Source organism: Sorex araneus, chromosome 5 (genome assembly GCF_027595985.1).
Source record: "Sorex araneus isolate mSorAra2 chromosome 5, mSorAra2.pri, whole genome shotgun sequence".
NCBI lineage: Eukaryota > Metazoa > Chordata > Mammalia > Eulipotyphla > Soricidae > Sorex > Sorex araneus.
In genome coordinates this window covers 43190441-43212088 of record NC_073306.1, presented here as the reverse complement: position 1 = coordinate 43212088, position 21648 = coordinate 43190441, and the positions used below count along the sequence as shown (strand labels likewise).

The following is a 21648-nucleotide window of genomic DNA, read 5'->3' as shown; positions in this document are numbered from 1 at the left end:
ACCTTTCTCACCTCCAAGGAAATCTAAAATTTGTCTTCAGAGTTGTTCTGCTAACATACACAATATTGTTCTCAATCACCTCAACTCCATCTAGTCCCCTCACTCGTACTTTGTTCTAGCCTTATAGGTCTCCATGGTGTGTGTTTCAGAAGATTAAGTCCCACCGAAGAGCCATTGTTCATTTTTTTCCCGAATGTCTGGTTGTGTTCTTCCCCTAGATAGCCACATGGTCCTTCTTCAATCCTCCGGGCTCTAATGAAATGTATCTTTATCACAGACCTCTTTTTGTTTGGCTTTGAGCCACACTCGGAGTGTGGCAGTGCCTGCACCCCAGCACTTTGCACTGTCTCCCCAGTAGGCACCTAACTACCCATTTAAAGTAGAGTAGCATTATCTACCACGCCTCATTTCCCCTTTGTTTTCTTCGGTGCACTCAGACCTCAGATTATGTACCTAGTCTTTTCACTTAGTACTGCAGTGTATGTGTGAGAGACAGGCAGTTTGTGTTTTCCTTATTGCTGCAGCCCATGTATCTCAGAATGAATGAATGCTATACAGAAGAAATTAAATATATTCTAAAAGGAAAACCAGATATCCCAATGCATTGCTCATATTCTCCTCTAGGTGGTGGTGATGAGCCTTTCCATCTGCTAATGTCTAAGAACTTGCAAAGGATTCACATACCCTTTGTCTTTCACAGTCCCTAGTTCAGAGCATCTGAGCTTTTCTTAACGACACCTCAAACCTCCCCTAACTAATTTCTTATGAATACTGTAGCACTGTTGTCCTGCTGTTCATCGATTTGCTCCAGCAGGCACCAGTAACGTCTTCATTGTGAGACTTGTTATTATTGCTTTTGGCATATTGAATACGGCACGCCACGGGTAGCTTGCCAGGCTCTGCCATGGGGGTGGGGAAGGAATACTCTCGGTAGCTTGCCGGGCTCTCCGAGAGGGACAGAGGAATTGAACTTGTCGGCCACATGCAAGGCAAACGCCCTACCCATGTGCTATCGCTTCAGTCCTCTTATGAATACAGGAGAAAAAACCAAACAAACATGGGCATCTACCCAAAGCATTTTCAGTACTCCATCTCAATCTTCACAACACTATAATTAATATTATTTCCATTTTTGCTAGACCAAAAAACCTAATTCAAAGTAAGAACCCAGGGGCTGGAGCAATAGCACAGCGGGTAGGGCATTTGCCTTGCACGCGATCGACCCGAGTTCGATTCCCAGCATCCCATATGGTCCCCTGAGCACTGCCAGGGGTAATTCCTGAGTGCAGAGCCAGGAGTAACCCCTGTGCATCGCCAGGTGTGATCCAAAAAGCAAAAAAAAAAAAAAAAAACAACACAAAGTAAGCACCCAAATCTCACTACAGTAATAAGGGGAATCTAGATAAGAATACAGATTTGCCCCTTCAACAGATTTTGATTTTATCGAAGTTAGTTGCTCTCCAATAAGCCTTTAGAACTGCAAATCTCAGCTTTACAATTTGCATTTCAGAGATTTCCAACAGTTTTCCCAGTTCACACAAGGACACCCTCTGAAATACAGACTCAAAGTCTACTAACAGTATTTCCTGACGCAGGTGCACGCAGAGAAATAGGCTAAGTCTGGCCTCAGTGCCCAAAAGATAAGAATTTTCTAAGTTGACTGTTGTCTAGACACATCTTCCTCATGTGGCAAAGCACAGGCTAGGATGACAAAGAGCAGGTGCACCTGTGAAAGGAAACAGAAAGCAATCTGGTTCTCAGGAAAGGATGTTTTCTTTTTTTTTTTTCCTATTTTTTTTTTTTTGGGTCACACCTGGTGATGCACAAGGGTTACTCCTGGCTCTGCACTCAGGAATCCCCCCTGGCATTGCTCAGGGGACCATATAGGATGCTGGGAATCGAACCCGGGTCGGCCGCGTGGAGGGCAAACGCCCTACCCGCTGTGCTATCGCTCCAGCCCCAGGAAAGGATGTTTTCAATTCTTCCTCTGGGCCTATGCTAACGTGATAGAAGAGTTTGGCACTAGAAGTTCCTCAAATTTTAACTTCAAGTTGGGGACATCAAAGGGTAATGGATTTACACAAAGTAACTAGATTTGGTATCTTAAAATAGGCCTCATGAATTTTTTAGTTTTTCTGCTATACTATGCATGGGGCTTTAATTTCTAAGACCATTACTATAGATAGAACCAAAATTCCAAGCAGAACTTAGCTCAATCTTAATGAATTTATGAAATAAAACTATATGTGAAGTTTTGAAGGCAAGTCTCTTGCCTAAAATTACACATTTTAATCATAATCTTTAGTTCTTCTTAAACTATATTAGCAAAACTGGGAAAGTTTTCTGGAATAGAGTATGTGAATAAATAAATTAAATAAATAAAATATAAATTAAAAAAGAAAATTATTAAAGATCCATTAGAAAGTCAAAATAGGTCTCAAAGGAGCAAACACACACATATGGGGTCCAGGGATTGAGTGGGGGTCTTCCGCGTGCAAGTCAGGCTCCCCAGCCACTGTACTCTCTCCAATCTCATTTTGTGTTTCTAAATAACGACACTTCCAGTAATTTTTCTTTTAAATTCTCGATTTTTTTCTTCTTTCTTGGGCCACACATGGCTATGCTCAGGCAGGACTCAACAGGAGAATTTTAATGTCACAATTAAAGGTTTAGATTTTTGAGAGTTACGGTTGTTGACAAAATTTAACAGATATCTTGATTCTGATTAATTTTGTAAAAATTAGGCTGGCAAGCACCTTAACCCCTGTAACTGTCTTACCAGCCCCTGAGTTTTTTTTTTTTTTTTTTTTTTTTTGCTTTTTTTGGGTCACACCTGGCAATGCACAGGGGTTACTCCTGGCTCTGCACTCATGAATTACCCCTGGCCATGCTCAGGGGACCATATGGGCATATGGGATGCTGGGATTTGAACCCGGGTCGGCCGCGTGCAAGGCAAACGCCCTACCCGCTGTGCTATCTCTCCAGCCCCCAGCCCCTGAGTTTTTAAGATAGCATTATTTCTCACTCCCTACCCCCCACTTTGGATATATATATATTTTTTGGGGGGGGTTGGGTCACACCCGGCGATGCACAGGGGTCACTCCTGGCTCATGCACTCAGGAATTACTCCTGGCGGTGCTCAGGGGACCATATGGGATGTTGGGAATTGAACCCGGATTGGCCGAGTGCAAGGCAAACGCCCTACCTGCTGTGCTATTGCTCCAGCCCCCACTCTGGATACTTTTATATTTAACAGCTGTATACAGTAATATAGGGAGAATATGCTATATTCCTCACGAGTGAACCTATTCCTGGACCGCGCACCTGCAAAGTGGCCGTGAGGCACATCATCATAAAAGAAAATGTGTGTGTGTCTATATATGTGTGTGTGTGTGTGTGTGTGCGTGTGTGTGTGTGTGTGTGTGTGTGTGTGTGTATGCCTCTCGGAGAGTTTGGCAAACTACCGAGAGTATCCTGCCCGCATAAAAGAGCCTGGCAAGCTCCCCGTGGCATATTCAATTTTCCAAATACAGTAACAATAACAGGTCTGTAAGGGTATTCCACCCTGTTCCATTGGTCTACGGCTCTGCCTTTGTTCCAGTACCATGCTGTTTTAATTGTTACTGCTTTGTAGTAAAGATTGAGGTTGGGGAGGGTGATACCTCCCATCGTCTTTTTCCCAAGAATTGTTTTAGCTATCCTTGGACGTCTGTTGTTCCATATGAATTTTAGGATTGCTTGATCCATTTCTTTGAAGAATGTCATGGGTATACTTATAGGGATCGCGTTGAATCTGTATAATGCTTTGGGGAGTATTGCCATTTTGACAACATTGATTCTCCCTATCCACGAGCAGGGTATATGTTTCCATTTCCTCATGTCCTCTTTGATTTCATGGAGTAGCGTTTTGTAGTTTTCTTTGTAGAGGTCTTTTACTTCCTTGGTTAAGCTGATTCCGAGGTACTTGATTTTCTGGGGCACGATTGTGAATGGGATTGCTTTTTTTATGTCCCTTTTCTCTGCCTCATTGTTTGCATATATGAAGGCCATGGATTTTTGGGTATTGATTTTGTAGCCTGCAACTTTACTGTATAAGTCTATTGTTTCTAAGAGTTTCTTAGTAGAGGTTTTAGGCTTCTCTAGATATAGTATCATATCGTCTGCAAATAGTGAGAGTTTGATTTCTTCCTTTCCTATCTGGATGCCCTTAATCTCTTTTTCTTGTCTAATAGCTATCGCAAGTACTTCCAGTACTATATTGAAGAGGAGTGGTGAGAGTGGGCATCCTTGTCTTGTGCCTGATCTCAGAGGAAATGCCCTTAGTTTTTCCCCGTTGAGGATAATGCTTGCCGTAGGCTTGTGATAGATGGCTTCGACTATCTTGAGGAAAGTTCCTCCAAACCCCATTTTGACGAGGGTTTTCATCATGAAAGGATGTTATCTAATCTTTGATAAGGGAGCAAGAGATGTGAAGTGGAGCAAGGAAAGCTTCTTTAACAAATGGTGCTGGCACAACTGGACAACCACATGCAAAAAAATGGGCGTAGACCTTGACCTGACACCATGCACAAAAGTCAGATCAAAATGGATTAAAGACCTCAACATTAGACCACAAACCATAAGGTACATTGAAGACAAGGTCGGCAAAACCCTCCACGATATTGAAGATAAAGGTATCTTCAAAGGTGACACAGAACTAAGCAATCTAGTAAAAACAGAGATCAACAAATGGGACTACATTAAACTAAAAAGCTTTTGCACCGCAAAAGATACAGTGACCAGAACCCAAAGACTATCTACAGAATGGGAAAGGATATTTACACAATACCCATCAGATAAGGGGTTGATATCAATGGTATATAAAGCACTGGTTGAACTCTACAAGAAGAAAACATCCAACCCCATCAAAAAATGGGGCGAAGAAATGAACAGAAACTTTACCAAAGAAGAAATACGAATGGCCAAAAGGCACATGAAAAAGTGTTCTACATCACTAATCATCAGAGAGATGCAGATCAAAACAACCACAAGATACCACCTCACACCACAGAGACTAGCGCACATCCAAAAGAACAAAAGCAACCGCTGTTGGAGAGGATGTGGCGAGAAAGGGACCCTTCTACACTGCTGGTGGGAATGCCCACTGGTTCAGCCCTTCTGGAAAACAATATGGACGATTCTCAAAAAATTAGAAATTGAGCTCCCATTTGACCCAGCAATACCACTGCTGGGAATATATCCCAGAGAGGCAAAAAAGTATAATCGAAATGGCATCTGCACATGTATGTTCATCGCAGCACTGTTTACAATAGCCAGAATCTGGAAAAAACCCGAATGCCCTAGAACGGATGACTGGTTGAGGAAACTTTGGTACATCTATACAATGGAATACTATGCAGCTGTTAGAAAAAAGGAGGTCACAAATTTTTTATTTAAGTGGATCGGCATGAAAAGTTTCATGCTAAGTGAAATGAGTCAGAGAGAGACAGACATAGAAAGATTGCACTCATCTATGACATATAGAATAACAGAGTGGGAGACTAACACCCAAGAATTGTAGAAACAACTACCAGGAGGTTGACTCCATGGCTAGGAGGCTGGCCTCACATTCTGGGGAAAGGGCAACTCAGAGAAGGGATCACCAACTATAATGTAGTCGAAGGCCATGTGGGAGAAGGGAGTTGCGGGCTGAATGAGGGCTAGAGACTGAGCACAGTGGCCACTCAACACCTTTATTGCAAACCACAATAGCTAATTAGAGGGAGAGAACAGAAGGGAATGCCCTGCCACAGTGACAGGGTGGGGTGGGGGGGAGATGGGATTGGGGAGGATGGGAGGGATGCTGAGTTTACTGGTGGTGGAATATGGGCACTGGTGAAGGGATGGGTTCCCGAACTTTGTATGGGGGAAGCATAAGCACAGATGTGTATAAATCCGTAACTGTACCCTCATGGTGATTCATTAATTAAAAATAAATAAATTTATTTTAAAAAAAATAACAGGTCTCATTCCCCTGACCCTGAAAAGAGCCTCCAATCGCTGAGAAAAATGAGTAAGGAGAGGCTGCTAAAATCTCAGGGCTGGGATGAATGGAGACGTTACTGGTGCCTGCTTGAGTAAATCGGTGTACAATGGGATGACAGTGATACAGTGATGTGAGAGCATAATGAATGCCTCGGATGTTGCTTGGTAATTATGAAAAACCAGTTCATTTTTTCCTTAAGAGCAACTCTGTTTCCTGGCTTATAATCCTGAGACAGTCACTGAGCTCTCTATGAAGAGCATCTGGGACTGTCAAACCTCTCTTTACTCCCTCCTTGGAAGTACGTATCTAATAGTGAATATTTAGTGAAACAGAAAGTCTAAAACTACACAGCTGCCTCTAGAGGGCAAACAAGGTTCATTTTCCTCTACAGCTTATCTGGCTGACTCAGCTACTTCTTCAGTCTGACTCTTCAGTTCAAAACAAGTCTAGCTTTGCTTCCTGTCAGGCTAGGAGTGGCTGGTTTATAGATGGCTCCACTGCAATCTGACTCCAACCCTTCCTCCCTGGGAAGGGAGAAACTCAGATCTAGAGACTATTAAAGATGTAGAGGTCTATTTTCCATCAAACATTTGGCAATATAAACTACCCAAGCTAAGGACAATAAGATGAGTTGAATTATGACAGAAATCTTTATTAAAATGTGTCCTTCAGTAACGTTAGCATACATACAATATACACACATACATCTGTACACTCTTTGACACACCTCACAGATTGCCACCGTCAGTTTAACCAATAAATTAAAACTAGAAAAAGGGGAAGGGTGAGGGGCGTGGGACAAAGGGGAAAACTTCCATGTTTTATCCAGTAAGAAATCGCAAATTTCTCAGAATTTCCCTGGGGAAAACCTGTGACCAGAGAATCTTTGAAATAAAATACATAAATCCCTGCGTTTCCCCCCGCCCCCCCCCCAAAAAAAGAAAAAGATTCCAAAAGATGCAGTTACAAGTGTGCTTCTCAGAACAGGAGCATTCATTCCACTTCATACTCTGGCTTCTCCACCTTCTAGCTTCGAAAGAGTCTTCCCCTCAGCTGGCACAGAGAGGTTCATATGGGCACTTGGGCTTGGTGCACCTTGAGCTCTGGGGGTCGAGGGGCAGGCTGTGGTGTGGGGGCGAGGGGAGCCACACTCGTCTGAGGTGAGGTCTGGCACGTCGTCGGACTGCGTGTCAGAGCTCTCCAGGTCACTGCGGATGCTCTCGGGCTGGGCCAGGCTGATGTCCCAAGGTTTGCTGGCCAGGCAGTCTTTCTGTTCACAGCTTTGGTGTTTGCAGGAGGGGTCTTCTTCACTACTGCCACTGCCACTGCCACCACTACCTTCTTCTTCATTCTCCGCCATCTGAGCATGAACATGGAGTGAGTCCTCTGTGCTGCTCCCACTCACCAGCTGATAGTGGCTTGGTTTGGCTTCAATGTCCACTTGGATTTCCATATTATTACATTCTCTGTGGAGACAAAAATCCAATCCTGAGTCATGCAGAGGCCATACTATACCTGTTGGTAAAAGCAGTTTCTGGGTTCAGGATTAGGAAGTCCAAAGCATAGGTAAACAATAGGGTAGATCTCACTTTTAGTGCCACCGCTCCCCCAAAAGTCACCTAATACTCAAATAATATAAATAATTTGATCTTTTTTTTCATGGGACGGGGTTAGGCCACGTACCTGGTGATGCTCAGGGGTTATTCCTGGCTCTGCACACAGGAAGGATTCCTAGCAGTGCTCGGAAACCATATGAAATGCTGGGCATTGAACACGAGCTGGCTATGTTCAAGGCAAATGCCCTAACCACTGTACTACCACTTCGGCCCCATAATTTGATCCTTTTCATTGATTTAAAATACACACCCTGGGTTTGGAGTACAGTAGGTAGGACATTTGCCTTGCACAACGGCTGGTCCAGGTTTGATCCCTGGCACCCCATATGGTCCTCTGAGCCTACCAGGACTAATCCCTGAGTTCAGAGCCAGGAGTAAGCCCTGAGCACTGCCAGGTGTGGCTCCCGAATAACAAAATAAAACAAATCACATACATCTTTGCCAGTGTCTTGAAACAACAAAAAGCTTCCAAAATTCAGCTAAGAACCAGCACTTCATACTACCTCACTCAAAATATGAAAATTATAGAAGATCCATAGCTTTACACTATGCCACAATAAAGCAAGAAGAATCTCTCCAGAAGGCCACGTTATACTCACACCATGTCAGATACATAAGCTTCCTCAAATTAAAGAAAAATAGGTTGAGGGAGCCACATCATGGACAGGGGGACAAAAGAGCAGAAACCATGGACCCATAAACTTCGGTAAACACTAATTTAGCCCCTTTGGCTCTATATGAACAAATTATATTGCAATAGCTAAGAAGAGAGAGAGAGGAAAGAAGGAGCACAAAGAAAAGAAAAAAAAGGCCTCTAAAAATAATCAAGAGCTAGTAAGAATCGAGTGTTCAAGAGATGCTACTCCTATACAAAGAACCTGCTCAATGATTCACAGATAAGACACACTACAGACCCACTGGGTGGTACATAAGGCCTTCCCATGAGGCAAGTTTCTTACGGCTGTCTGCCCAGCCAAAAGAATGCAACTTTCCCTGAACATCTGACTGTTCACATACCTGTCCTGTGGGTTGTAGGAACTGATAATGGAACCGGCCATAGCACGAGTACTTGCGTTGTCACTAATTGCGCCAAGACTGGCTGTGTCTTTGGGGAAAATTTCCTTTTGGACATCGGCTTGGACTTCTAACCTGTGTAAAGAGGGGACGTTTAAGTTAATATGAGACCCGGGTATTCTAAGACAGTCTGCTTCCTTGGCACACATCTCTCTTCTATTTTTCTCTTGTGATTTAAAAGTTTTTGTGCTTGGGGCCGGAGCGATAGCACAGCAGGTAGGGTGTTTGCCTTACACGCGGGCCAACCCGGGTTTGATCCCCGGCATCTCATATGGTCCCCCAAGCACCGCCAGGAGTAATTCCTGAGTGTAAAGCCAGGAGTACCCCTGAGCATCGCTGGGTGTGACCCAAAAAGAAAAAAAAAAAGTTTATGTGCTCTTGAGTTGTCAAATTGTTTGGAAAATGGCCACACATTTTGTCTTTTAAATATCTACTGAAATCGTCCCCTCCTCTCTGCCCCCACTACTACTGCTTAACTTCAGGCCACCAACATCTCCTGTCTGGATAACCGCAACTGGGCTCTCCAGCAGCCCTAGATGCAATTAAAGAACTTCCAGATCAGTGCCAATGTGAACAAAGACCTGGTCACTCTAATCACCCTCTCATGCCTCTCTCCTGCCAACAGGTCTTCTGAACTGTCTCCTAGTTCTCTGTCCAGCTGCATCACTCACTAAATTGTAGTCACCAGAATTTTTTTCCTTACACACCAATATATATTTTATTACTCCATGGCTTTTGCACATGCTATTTCCTCCCTTTAGAAGTTTTCTTTCTCTATATGACAAACTCATACTCTGTTTTTAACAATGGGAATATCTCCCCCAACTCTCCCAGCAAACCTGTCACTTCATGCTAAGTGCTCCTACAGCAATTACCTACTTATTATGTCAATTTACCCATCTCTTACTCATCTGTGAGTTAAAGAAAAAAAAAAGACCATATATCACCATTCAAGCTTTATGCTCCATGTCTTACACATGGAGGAACTCAAATATTAGGGATTAGATTGCTCCAAGCTATGAGATTACAGGACATATAGATCACTTCTTAAAAGAGCAGCAAACTTTCCCAGTGGTGTCTCAGGGCTGAGGCGGTCTAACTATTTCCTTTCTTGGCTCCAAGACCATTTTGTTGCACTCTTAAGCATTTCCTCATAATGGGTTTCACAGTCAAACCCATCTGACTCATTTACTTCCTATAAAAGGCTTTCACAGAACTGGAACAGCTGGACTGGCTAAGCTGCAGTTTCAGCAAGTCAGTCTCCAATTACGTCTGTCTGCTTATTTCCAGGGGTGTTGGTTTTAAGAAAGCACAGCAGTGAATTCTCCCGTATGTGGGGGCGGGATCCCCTAACAAGAGACAGCCCGTCATGAGACACAGCAGGTCAGCAGCAGCCTGCAGCTGCACCGGCACGCACCCTCCAGCCTGCCACCTGTGCTGTTGCTTTGCTTTTCCAGCCTCGTAGGACTTCAAGAATGCTGCAGCCCAGGAAAATGAGGTAGTGCAATAGAAAATGCATCACGTCAGCGAGCTGGGTTCTAGTTTTGTCTTTTCCACGGAACCACTCTCAGACATGAAGAGGTCTTTCATAAAGGCTGTCGACTTAGGTAGTTCCCAAATGCTAGTCTGTGCAATGACTGTGCTAGAATTCGCTGGAATTTTATTTTTAAAAAAATCCCTCAAACAGTCTGGTCTCACTTTAAATGCTTTCAGAGAAAGGAAGTTTAGTATTTACACTAAAGTACACCATTGCTGGGGCTAGAGAGATATATAGCGGGTAAGGCACTTGCCTTGCACGTGGCTGACCTGGATTCAACCCCTGACACCCCATATGGTCCACAATGTCCAGCCAGGAGTAGGCCCTGAGCCCCGCCAAGTGTACCCTAAAAACCACACAACAACAATAAAGTAAACCATTTCTTCTTTGTATTATTTTTTCTTTTTGTGACACCCGGTAATACACAGGGGTTACTCCTGGCTCATACACTCAGGAATTACTCCTCGAGGTGCTGGGGGACCATATGGGATGCTCGGAATCGAACCTGGGTTGGCCACGTACAAGGCAAACACCCCACCCGCTGTGCTATTGCTCTAGCCCCTCTTCTTTGTATTTTTATACAGATCTTCCCCTATATTCAACCCAATGTCATCTTTCCTTTGTTGCTTCTGTCAGTTCATTTTAATCTACCTCTTGGGTGAAGTCAGAAATCTAATCCTTTCTGGATTTTTTTCTAATCCGTTCAAGGCCCTTCAGCTATCCAAAGGCAACCATCTTACATCTCCCCCTACAACCTATCTTGATTCGCTCCACCTTTATCCACCTCAGTTTTTCTCCTGCATTCCACTGTTTCTGATACAACATGCACTTTTTTTTTTTTTTTTTTAGTAAAAAAACTTCATATATCCTGGTCTCCTGGTGCTTATTAGGAGGTATTCTTTACACTGACAATAGAAAGAGACAGCTCAGGGATCAAAGAGACAGCAGGCAGGGTGCTTGCCTTGCATGAGGTCAACACTGGTTCAGTCCCCAACATCCCATATGGTCCCCCAAACCTGCAAGGAGTGATTCCTGAATGCAGAGTCAGGTGTAACCCTTGAGCACCACTGAGGTGGGGAGGGGAAGGAAGAAAGGACCGAATGTATAAAGGAAGGTAGGAAGGGAGGCAGGCAGACAGGCCAGCCCAGTAAATCCACTGCATATACACCTCAGTATACGAAGTGATGCTTGATCTGTACTGTTAATGGAGGGACATAAAAAAAAAAATCTTTACATCTTTACATATCCTCAAGTTCAAAGAACTGATTTTCCTTATCTGTAAAGTGGAATGGGCTGGAGCGATAGCCAAGTGGGTAGGGCATTTGCCTTGCATGCGGCTGACCAGGTTCAATTCCTTCGCCCCTCTCGGAGAGCCCAGCAAACTACTGAGAGTATCCCCTCTGCACGGCCAAGCCTGGCAAGCTCCCCGTGGTGTATTCAATATGCCAAAAACAGTAACAAGAAGTCTCACAATGGAGACGTTACTGGTGCTCGATTGAGCACATCAATGAGCAACGGGATGACAGTGACAGTGACAGTAAAGTGGAATAAGAACAGGAAAATATTTAAGAATCAGAGCAATAATAAATAAGAAAGCCAGTGACATGCCAAAGAAATATGTATGTGGCTTTGTATGTGTCCTTTCCTGAAAGCAGTAAGCTGTTATGTGTGAGTGGGATTTAAAGCCAAGGCTATTTTTTGTGTATTTTTAGGTCACACCCAGTCATGCCTAGGACTTACTCTTTGCTCTGAGCTCAGGGATCACTGCTGGTAGACTCGGGGGACCACATCAAACCCAGTCAGTCATGTGCAATGCAAGGCAATTGCCTTATCCTCTGTACTATCTCTCTAGCCCCCAAGGTCATATTTTATATGGGGTTACTATGGCACAATAGGAAGAACACAAAACTTTGGGTAAGTCACTTAGCCTTTCTGATTCTGTTCTCTAACTATAAATGGTGGGAAAGAGCATTAATAATTAAATAAAAATAAGATAATTTATGTTTGACACATGCATAGCACAAAATAATGACTTTATAGGTATGCTTCATATCATTTAAACAGCAGTCTATGGATAGCACAGCAGGCAGGGCGTTTGCCTTGCATGCAGCCGACCCAGGTTCGATTCTTCCGTCTCTCTCAGAGAGCCCGGCAAACTACTGAAAGTATCTTGCCCGCATGGCAGAGCCTGGCAAGCTACCTGTGTCGTATTTGATATGCCAGAAACAGTAACAACAAGTCTCACTTGGAGATATTACTGGTGCCCACTCAAGCAAATCGATGAGCAACAGGATGACAGTGATACAGTGATACAATTTAAACTGGATCTGTCAGAAATTATCTACTTGCTTACCTGCTGTATTTTCCCTTGCCACTGGAAAGAATGCCACCACTCAGTGTGCCCCCTGAGAGGGCTGCAAAACTGGCTGTTTCACTGTATGGGCCCTGCATAACACTGAGTCCATCTGTAGGGCTTCCACTGGTGCTCAGCACACTTGTCAGGCCTTCAATGCTGCTTTCCCCAATGCTGGGATTCTTGAGGGCTCGCCAGGCATCTGCCACTGGGGATGGAACCAAGTATCTCAATTCAAGATAGCACAGCATCAAAACAGTCTGGCATTTTCCTGTAGTGACTCTTCAAAGTGGAGGATATTATGTAGAAAAAAATACTTATTCACATAATGAACAGCTATTATGTACAGCTACTAACATCAAGTGTTTTAATGTGCTTACATTTGATCTTCCCAATAACTAGGCATTAATAACTCCAATTTTATTTATTTGGCTTTGAGGCCACACCTGACTGTGCTCAGGGTTAACTTCTGGTGGGTCAGAAGAGGTGTTAGAGGGGCTGGAGCGATAGCACAGTGGGGAGGGCATTTGCCTTGCACGCGGCCGACCCGGGTTCGATTCCCAGCACCCCATATGGTCCCCTGAGCACCGCCAGGGGTAATTCCTGCGTGCAGAGCCAGGAGTAACCCCTGTGCATCGCCGGGTGTGACCCACAAAAAAAGTAAAAAAAAAAAAAAAAAAAAAGAAGAGGTGTTAGAGATTGAACCAGGATTGGATGCATGCAAGTCAAACACCCTAAATCGCAAACTAAATCTCCAAATTAATTTTATTCAATGATTTTATTATTATTATTATTATTTGGTTTTTAGACCACACCTGGCAGTGCTCAGGGCTTACTGGCTCTGCATTCAAGGATCATTCCTGGTGGGCTCAGAGGACCATATGAAGGGCCAGAATTCAAACTCAGGTTGGCCACATGCAAGGCAAACACCATATCCACTGTTCTATCCCTCCAGCCCCGCATGCTCATTTTTAAAGGAGGCTACAAAAGCTTAGAACTAAATTACTTGTCTAGAGTCATCATTTATCAACCAAACCCCTGGCTAGTCTCCAAAGGTATTATAAACTACAGCTCTGAACTCACTACTGTTTTTTGTTTTGGGGCCACACCTGGTAGTGCTCAGGGCTAATTCCTGGCTCTGCACTCAAGGATCACTCCTGGCGTGCTTGGGGGGGCCATATGGGGTGCCGGGGATTAAACCTGGGTCAGAAGGTGCAAGGCAAGCACTCTACCTGCTATATTATTGCTCCTACCCTTGAATCCACTGTTCTTTTGTTTTTATTACACTTGGTAATACTCAGGGCTACTCCCAGTTCTGTAGCTGTATTCAGGGGTCTCTCTGGGCAGTCCTTGAGAGAGCATACAGTGCCAGAGATGCGATCCAGACTTCCCTCATGCAATGCATGCAGTCGCCTTTTAAGTTATCTCTCTGGGCCTGAGCACATTATTCTTTCCATTACACTGTAGATACCATCTAATCAAAAGGAAGATTTTAAAATAAGTTTGGGGGGGCTGGAGAGATAGCACAGTGGGTAGGGCGTTTGCCTTGCACGAGGCCGACCCGGGTTCAAATCCCAGCATCCCATATGGTCCCCTGAGCACGGCCAGGGGTAATTCCTGAGTGCAGAGCCAGGAGTAACCCCTGTGCATCGCCAGGTGTGACCCAAAAAGCAAAAAATAAATAAATAAATAAAAATAAAATAAGTTTGGGGGCTGGAGATGTGGCTGGAGTGGTACAGTACATGCCTGGCATGTATGAGGTACTGAGTTTGACTCCCAGCACCATAAAAAAAAAAAAAAAAGGCAAAACAGCATTATGCTTAGCTTATGTAATGTAGAATGTTTGGAAAATCATTGAAGGTCTCTGTGTTCATTAATATGGTGAAATGAAAAAGACATCAAAGTAGATGTCAAAGACCTGCTCTAGTCACCTAGCTCTATGGAAACTCTTAAAGCCATTGAACAGATATTGAGACCAAAGCTTAGAGAAGCTCTCATTAGCTGGGACTAATAATAACTTCTGCCCTCCCTCTTCAGAGAACTGTTGTAAAAAGCAAGTGAGATAATAACTGTGTAAAGTCCTCTGAAAATTATAAAGCACTGTGCGGATATAAGACTATTATAATCACTACTATTACCAGCATACTTGGAGTTATTTGAAGTCTTACTAGTTTGTACCTGCCACACAGTGGCAAGTACCAGGGGAATTAACCTAATAACTCTAGAACAAAAAAATGAAATACTAAAAATACTTCACCCCTTACAAAATTCATTATCCAGAGAAATCTAATGACAATCTCTATAAAATGTGCTGGATTTTACTGATCTCTGTGTCCCATATATCCAAAGGGAAAGAAAAGTCCTTTTTTACCTGTGATTGGACCATCATCTTCATCAAACTCAATTTTCACTCCCTTCCCATTGGCTGTGCTAACTCCACAACCGCCACCACGACAGAGAGAAATGGGCACAACCCCATAGACATATGCCAGCATAATGGGGACACCAATACCTGTGGGAAGGGAAGAAAACATGTCAGCAGGTCACCAGCCACAAGTGCCCTTAATTCTTCATAGTGTGAGCACAAACCACTTTATAAAGGGCAAAGGCATGACAGAAGACAGCTAGTTATCCCAAAGAGGACTGGTGTAAGAGAATGAATGCTGGCTGCACTTATAACCACAAAGTCCCTGATTAGGATCCTGGTTCCAATTTACAGCCATATAACCTTGGACTTATCTTCCCAAGGCTGTCAGTAATCAAAGGGAATATACCTGTACTACCCAGCACACCTTTCATTTTCTTCCTCCTATTCACTGCTGAGGTGCCAAATCCAAAAAGGATCAAAAAGCAAACATTAAATAAGTAAAATCTAGGGTTTGAGATCCAAAACCTGAAGAATATTCATTTTGGAGTGTTAATTATGAATTGTTTCTGCTGTGAGAGACAGAAGGGCTCGGTTGTTAACACAGGTTCTGAAGCAAGGCTGCCTTCATTCTTGTTACAGCAAAGTCACCTTGGCCACGAGAGTACCTTTCTGTTAAAATTGTAGACTGGCTGGAGATAGTAAGGAGGTTAAGGCACTTGCCTTGCATGTAGCTAACCCCAGTTTGATTCCTGGAACTTCATGGTACCCCAAACACCACCTGATATGGTCCAAAACTCTCCCAACTCCCCTCCACCCCCACACACATACAAAAAAATCAAGCTGCTGGGAGGATTAAATAAATTAATATATCTGTAAAACACTAGAACTGCTCCTGGCACAGGGAGTGCCTTAATAACAGTTGTATTATTATTATTATTATTATTATTATTATTATTATTATTATTATGAAACAAAACCTCAAGCTTCCTAAAATGCTCAGGCATTAAAATTAATTTTGTAGATTCCATGACAAATGAAGACAAAAGATGAAAGTGAAAAACTAGACCTTGGGGCTGGAGTGATAGCACAGTGGGTAGGACGTTTGCCTTGCACGCAGCTGACCCGGGTTCGATTCCCAGCTTCCCATATGGTCCCCTAGGCACCGCCATGAGTAATTCCTGAGTGCAGAGCCAGGAGTAACCCCTGAGCATCACTGGGTGTGACCCAAAAAGCAAAAAAAAAAAAAAAAAAAAAACCAACTAGACCTTAAAGTTTTAAATTCTGACTTCTATTCTGTACCAGACTAAACTCTAGTTACTAATTTAAGAATGAAAGATCCTAATTTTGATAATTTAGTATGGCTGATAATTATAATAATGCTTAACAGAGTTAACTACCAAGGTGGATATGGCTTAAATTGTAGGAGCCTGCAGGGTAAAACATCTGGCCAGCTGGCTCAACTGCTACAGCCAGAGAGTTTGGAGACTAGTGAGCAGTGAGGGAGATAGACAGGAAAGAAGGAGAGAGGATCGATCCTGGCTCACTTACCAACACTAACTGCAGCAATAACTGGGGATGCAATGACTGACAAGGTTACTCCTCCTGTGATGGCCAAATTCCTCTTATGTTTGGAGGTTTTCCTTCCCTCATATCTGCTATGAATCTAAGAATTAAAAATGTTCAGATTAACAGGTTCAGACATTAATCTCATTTTGCTAAGAAAAAAAGGATTGAGACTTATTCTTTATAAGTTATCTATGTTAAAACATATCTTACTCCAAAGCATCATTTTCAAATTTTAACCTAACTCTGACCTGGAAAATGTAATCTATGAGACGAAAGAACACACAAAATAACTCTGGGGAGTGAAGTAAGCCTTTCACCTTTAAATCATGGAGACAAACCCAGGTGCAGAATGTTAATAAGAACTTTCAGATCTCTTAGGGGTTTACGATGGTCCATTTAAGAAATTAAGGCTATTTTTATCCAAGTCAGCAGCTTTTCAGTCGTCAGTTCTGAAATAAAATCTCCTCCCCATTTCCTTCAAACTGTTATCAAAAAACCAAAGGATGGAACATGCACAGAAATTAGCATGTCTTACCTTTCTGCCAACATAAACAGGAATGCCAATGACCATGGCAGGGATGGCGATGCCAGCAATGAGAGAAATCCCCACTGGAGCACCAATTAATGTGCCCAACTGCCAAAGAATTTTCTTCTTGCGGCTCCATGGCTTCTTGCCCCAGAATGTGCAGCCAGAGGGGCTACAGAGGAAACACAATGAAGTTAATGTTAATACTACAAATGTTCTTTTGTCACCACGTGTTTTGAGAAGCATAGTGAAATGAGATTGATGTCTAAACCTGCTAATCTGAACTTTTTTAATTCTTAGAATCACAGCAGATATGAGGTAAAGAAAACCTCCAAACATAAGAGGAATTTGGCCATCACAGGAGGAGTAACCTTGTCAGTCATTGCATCCCCAGTTATTACTGCAGTTAGTGTTGGTAACTGAGCCAGGATCACGTCTCTCTCCCTCTCTTTCTTGTCTATCTCCTTCACTGCCTACTTCTCAATCAGAGTCTTCTTCCCTGAAACACCACTGACCAAGCAAGTGGAAACAAACATAAACAAATGGAACTATATTAAACTAAGAAGCTTCTGCACCTCAAAAGAAACAGTAACCAAAATACAGAGAGAGCCCAAGTAATGGGATAAAATATTTATCCCATACCCATCAGAGAAAGGGTTAACATTCAGGATATACAAGACATTAGTAGAATAGTACAAGGAAAAAACCTCCAATACCATCAAAAAATGGGAAGAAGAAATGAACAGAAGCTTCCTCAAAAAAGAAATTGGCCAAAAGGCACATGAAAAAATGTTCTACATCACTAATCAAGGAGATGCAAATAAAAAAAACAATGAGATATCATCTCACACCACAGAGACTGGAACACATCAAAAAGAACAAGACCAACCAGTGCTTGTGGGGAGAAAGGGAGTCTCTTTCATTGTTGGTGGGAATGCCGACTGGTCCAGCCTCTTTGGAAAACAATAAAGGCATTCCTTAAAAAACTAGAAATTGGGGGCTGGAGCGATAGCACAGCGGGTAGGGTGTTTGCCTTGCACGCGGCTGATCCACGTTCGATTCCCAGCATCCCATATGGTCCCCTGAGCACCGCCAGGGGTGATTCCTGAGTGCAGAGCCAGGAGTAACCCCTGTGCATCGCCAGGTGTGACCCAAAAAGCGAAAAAGAAAAAAAAAACTAGAAATTGAGCTCCCATATGACCCAGCAATACCACTTCTGGGAATATATCTCGAGGGTGCAAAAAAGCACAGTAGAAATGACATCTGCATCTGTATGTTCACTGCAGCACTGTTCACAACAGCCAGAATCTGGAAACAACCCAAGTGCCCGAGAACAGACGACGGTTAAAGAAACTTTGGTACATCCACACAATAGAATACTATGCAGCTGTTAGAAAACATGAAGTCATGAAATGCTTATAAGTGAATGGTAATGGAGAGTATCATGCTAAATGAAATGAGTCAGAAAGAGAGGGACAGACATAGAAGGACTGCACTCATTTGTGGAATATAAAATAACATAATATGAGACTGACACCCAAGGACAATAGACACAAGGGTCAGGAATATTGCCCCATAGTTGGAAGCCTGCCTCATGGGCTGGGGGAGAAGGCAGGTGGAATAGAGAAGGGATCACTAGGTCAATGATGGTTGGAGGAGTTGTCTAGGATGGGAGATGTATGCTGAAAGTAGATAAAGGACCAAACGTGATAGCCTCTCAGTATCTATATTGCAAATCATAATGCTCAAAAGTAAAGAAAGAGTATGAGGAAAATTGTCTGCCATAGAGGCAGGGGGAGGGTTGGGATGGGGCACGGGATACTGGGGACATTGGTGGTGGAAAATGTGCGCTGATGGAGGGATGGGTGTTCGATCATTGTATGACTAAAACTCAAACATGAAAGCTTTGTATCTGTAAATTTCAAACATCATTGAAACTCAAACATGAAAGCTTTGTAACTGTAGCTCATGGTGATTCAACAAAAAAAAAAAGAAGAATCAAGACACACACAAACACACACACAAAATCTTCTTTTCAATAGGAATGATTAAGTTACTAGAAGTTATAGGAAATTACTATATTATGCAATGGGGAGGCAAAGGACAAAGCCAGGCTATTTAGAGCTCTACGTTCTCCACCTGCTTTTTGGATTAAAACGAACTCAGAGGGGCTGGAGTGATAGCACAGAGGGTAGGGCGTTTGCCTTGCACGCGGCCGACCTGGGTTCGAATCCCAGCATCCCATATGGTCCCCTGAGCACCACCAGGGGTAATTCCTGAGTGCATAAGCCAGGAATGACCCCTGTGCATTGCCGGGTGTGACCCAAAAAGCAAAAAAAACAAAACAAAACAAACTTGGAGCCTCTTCCCCTCCCTTCCTGTCTTCTTTGGGATAACCCTGACTCTGGTTCAGCTTCTCTGACTCCTGACTGATACTACTCCCCTGCACACTTGAGGAGGCAAGTGCACTGAAGAGAACCACAGTCTGGTTCAGCAAATTATCTTCCAGGGAAAGAATTTTAAAAACATTGTCACACTCTTTTTTCTCTATAGCTCTCCATTACTGTCCTTCCCTCCTTCTCTTTTTCCTTTTCTTGGTTTTTGGCCACACACTGCTCTGTGTTTAGGGATCATCACTCCTGGAGACACAGAGAAACATGGGATGTCTAGGATCAAACCAAATTCTGCCACATGCAAGACATGGGCTTTATCAGGTGTACTTTCTCTCTGGCCCCTCTTTTGTCACAGTTACGTCAAGTTTGGACTCAGAGGTTACCAGCTTATTTTTGTGTTTGAATCACACCCATGGGTGCTAAGGGCTTACTTTGAGCAGTGTTCAGGGGATTGTATGTGGTACTGGGTATGAAGGTCAGGTAAGGGCTTTAACCCCTGTACTATCTCTCTGGCCCCAGCTTTGACTATTTTAATAGCCAGTTCTTCTGTGTCTATCCAACCATTTCTGCTTCGTTCCTTTGTTTCATCTTCTCTACCAAATAAAATATGCAATTAGAAGGAGGGATTCATGCCTATTCATAATTTTCCCAATAACCAGTACAGTGTATTAAAACAATGCTTAATTAGAAAGCATTTCATCCATATTAATATTTCCCAAATTGCTAAATTTGTAAATATTATTAACTCTTTTAGGATAATATTTAAATATTACTCAATGACTTCTCTGGAAATTCTTACAAGCCAGGATAATAAAATGGTAATGCCAGCCTTAAGAAAATTCAAGTTTTGGCTTCAGCATTGGTACAGCAGGTACGGTGCTTGTCTTATAAGTAGCCAACCTTGCACCCCATATGTCCCCAAGCCAGCAAAGAGTGAACCCTGGGGGGCTGGAGTGATAGTACAGTAACAGGGTGCTTGCCTTGCACATGACCAACCGGAGTGTGATCCCCAGTATTCTAGAGCACCACCAGGAGGGATCCCTGAGTGCAGAGTCAGGAGTAAGCCCCAAGGACTATCAATTATGGCCCCCCAAACAAAAAAAAAGAGTAAGCCCTGAACACAGCTTGGGTGTGCCCCACAACTCCTTCCCTGGCAAAAAAAAAAAAAATTCAAGTTTAATAAAATTAGAGATGTGTATCTTAACATAAAAGAAATGTCAATAAAGTATGAAGCAGGAAAAGCCAGGGAAGGTGGTCACACACAGAAACACTGCAGCCTTCAGGGTGTGTTGGGGTGAAATCTGAGAACGTGCACTCTTATCCTTTCTACTGTCTCTGACGGATGACATTAAGGTGACCCTTGAAGAGTAGAGAAGAACTGAGACTGCTACAAATTAGTGGGGATGAAGTTACTAAGATCCTTGCAGGCAAGGAGAGATGATGAGCAAATGTGGAGGAAAAAATCCGAAAGAGGCACAGGAACAGCAAGCTCAAATCACCTAACTATTCACATGAAACAAAATGGCAAAAGGAGAAAGGGACATTTGGGGCCAGGCTGCAGAAAGCTTTAAAATCATGCTGGGAAAACAACTCTCTCTGGAAGGTAATGGAAACAGTCCTTGGAGACTGCTGAACTGGAAAAAGACATGAGCAGAAAGAGCTTCAGAGGAACTATTAAATGTTTCCTTATATAGAAATGAGAAGATAATTGTGTCTTATTTTACATCCTTTCCCCTAAATCAGTAAGAGAAAAATAAATATAAAAAGCAATGGACCCATTTCTCAACTCACCTGAGGTAATGCAAGTCTGAGATCTCTTTCATACAAAGCCAACAGAATTCACAGCCACACACTGCACAGGTCATATGGTTGCAGCTTCCATCATTCATCTTAATAATGTAAGCACTGCATCGTGGGCATGGCTTGATGTCATCTGTTAAGAAGGAAAGAAAGGTTGGATAGAAAAATAACCCAAATTAAACCAAGTTTCATTTTTATTATTCCTAGAAAAAAGAAATGAGGCAGAGAAAAACAACTGAGGACAACCCATTTTTCTGGAAGGCTGGCTCTCTAGACCTTTTCAGATCGTGAATCCTGTCTTATATTAAGCTGCCTAATCTCCAAACTGGCATCATATACAGAACAAAAAACCACACTCTGAGCAGGGAAATTTCCCTAGAGAGAAAAGTA

General features: G+C 43.0%; 1 protein-coding gene across 2 annotated transcripts in view; it reads right to left on the bottom strand.

The window, feature by feature from the left end:
• Positions 1 to 6656: 6656 nt before the first annotated feature.
• RNF19B (ring finger protein 19B) overlaps positions 6657 to 21648 on the bottom strand; it is a 30019-nt gene continuing 15027 nt past the window's right edge. The window contains exons 3-9 of one of the 2 annotated variants that reach the window (XM_055140637.1): positions 21250 to 21391; positions 17075 to 17237; positions 16522 to 16636; positions 14977 to 15117; positions 12606 to 12813; positions 8659 to 8790; positions 6657 to 7491 (exon numbers count right to left, since the gene is read on the bottom strand). In XM_055140637.1, the coding sequence (XP_054996612.1) occupies positions 7029 to 7491; positions 8659 to 8790; positions 12606 to 12813; positions 14977 to 15117; positions 16522 to 16636; positions 17075 to 17237; positions 21250 to 21391 (1364 nt within the window). In that variant the 3' untranslated portion in view covers positions 6657 to 7028. The remainder of the gene's footprint in view (positions 7492 to 8658; positions 8791 to 12605; positions 12814 to 14976; positions 15118 to 16521; positions 16637 to 17074; positions 17238 to 21249; positions 21392 to 21648) is intronic. The other variant, XM_055140638.1, reaches the window with a different exon arrangement.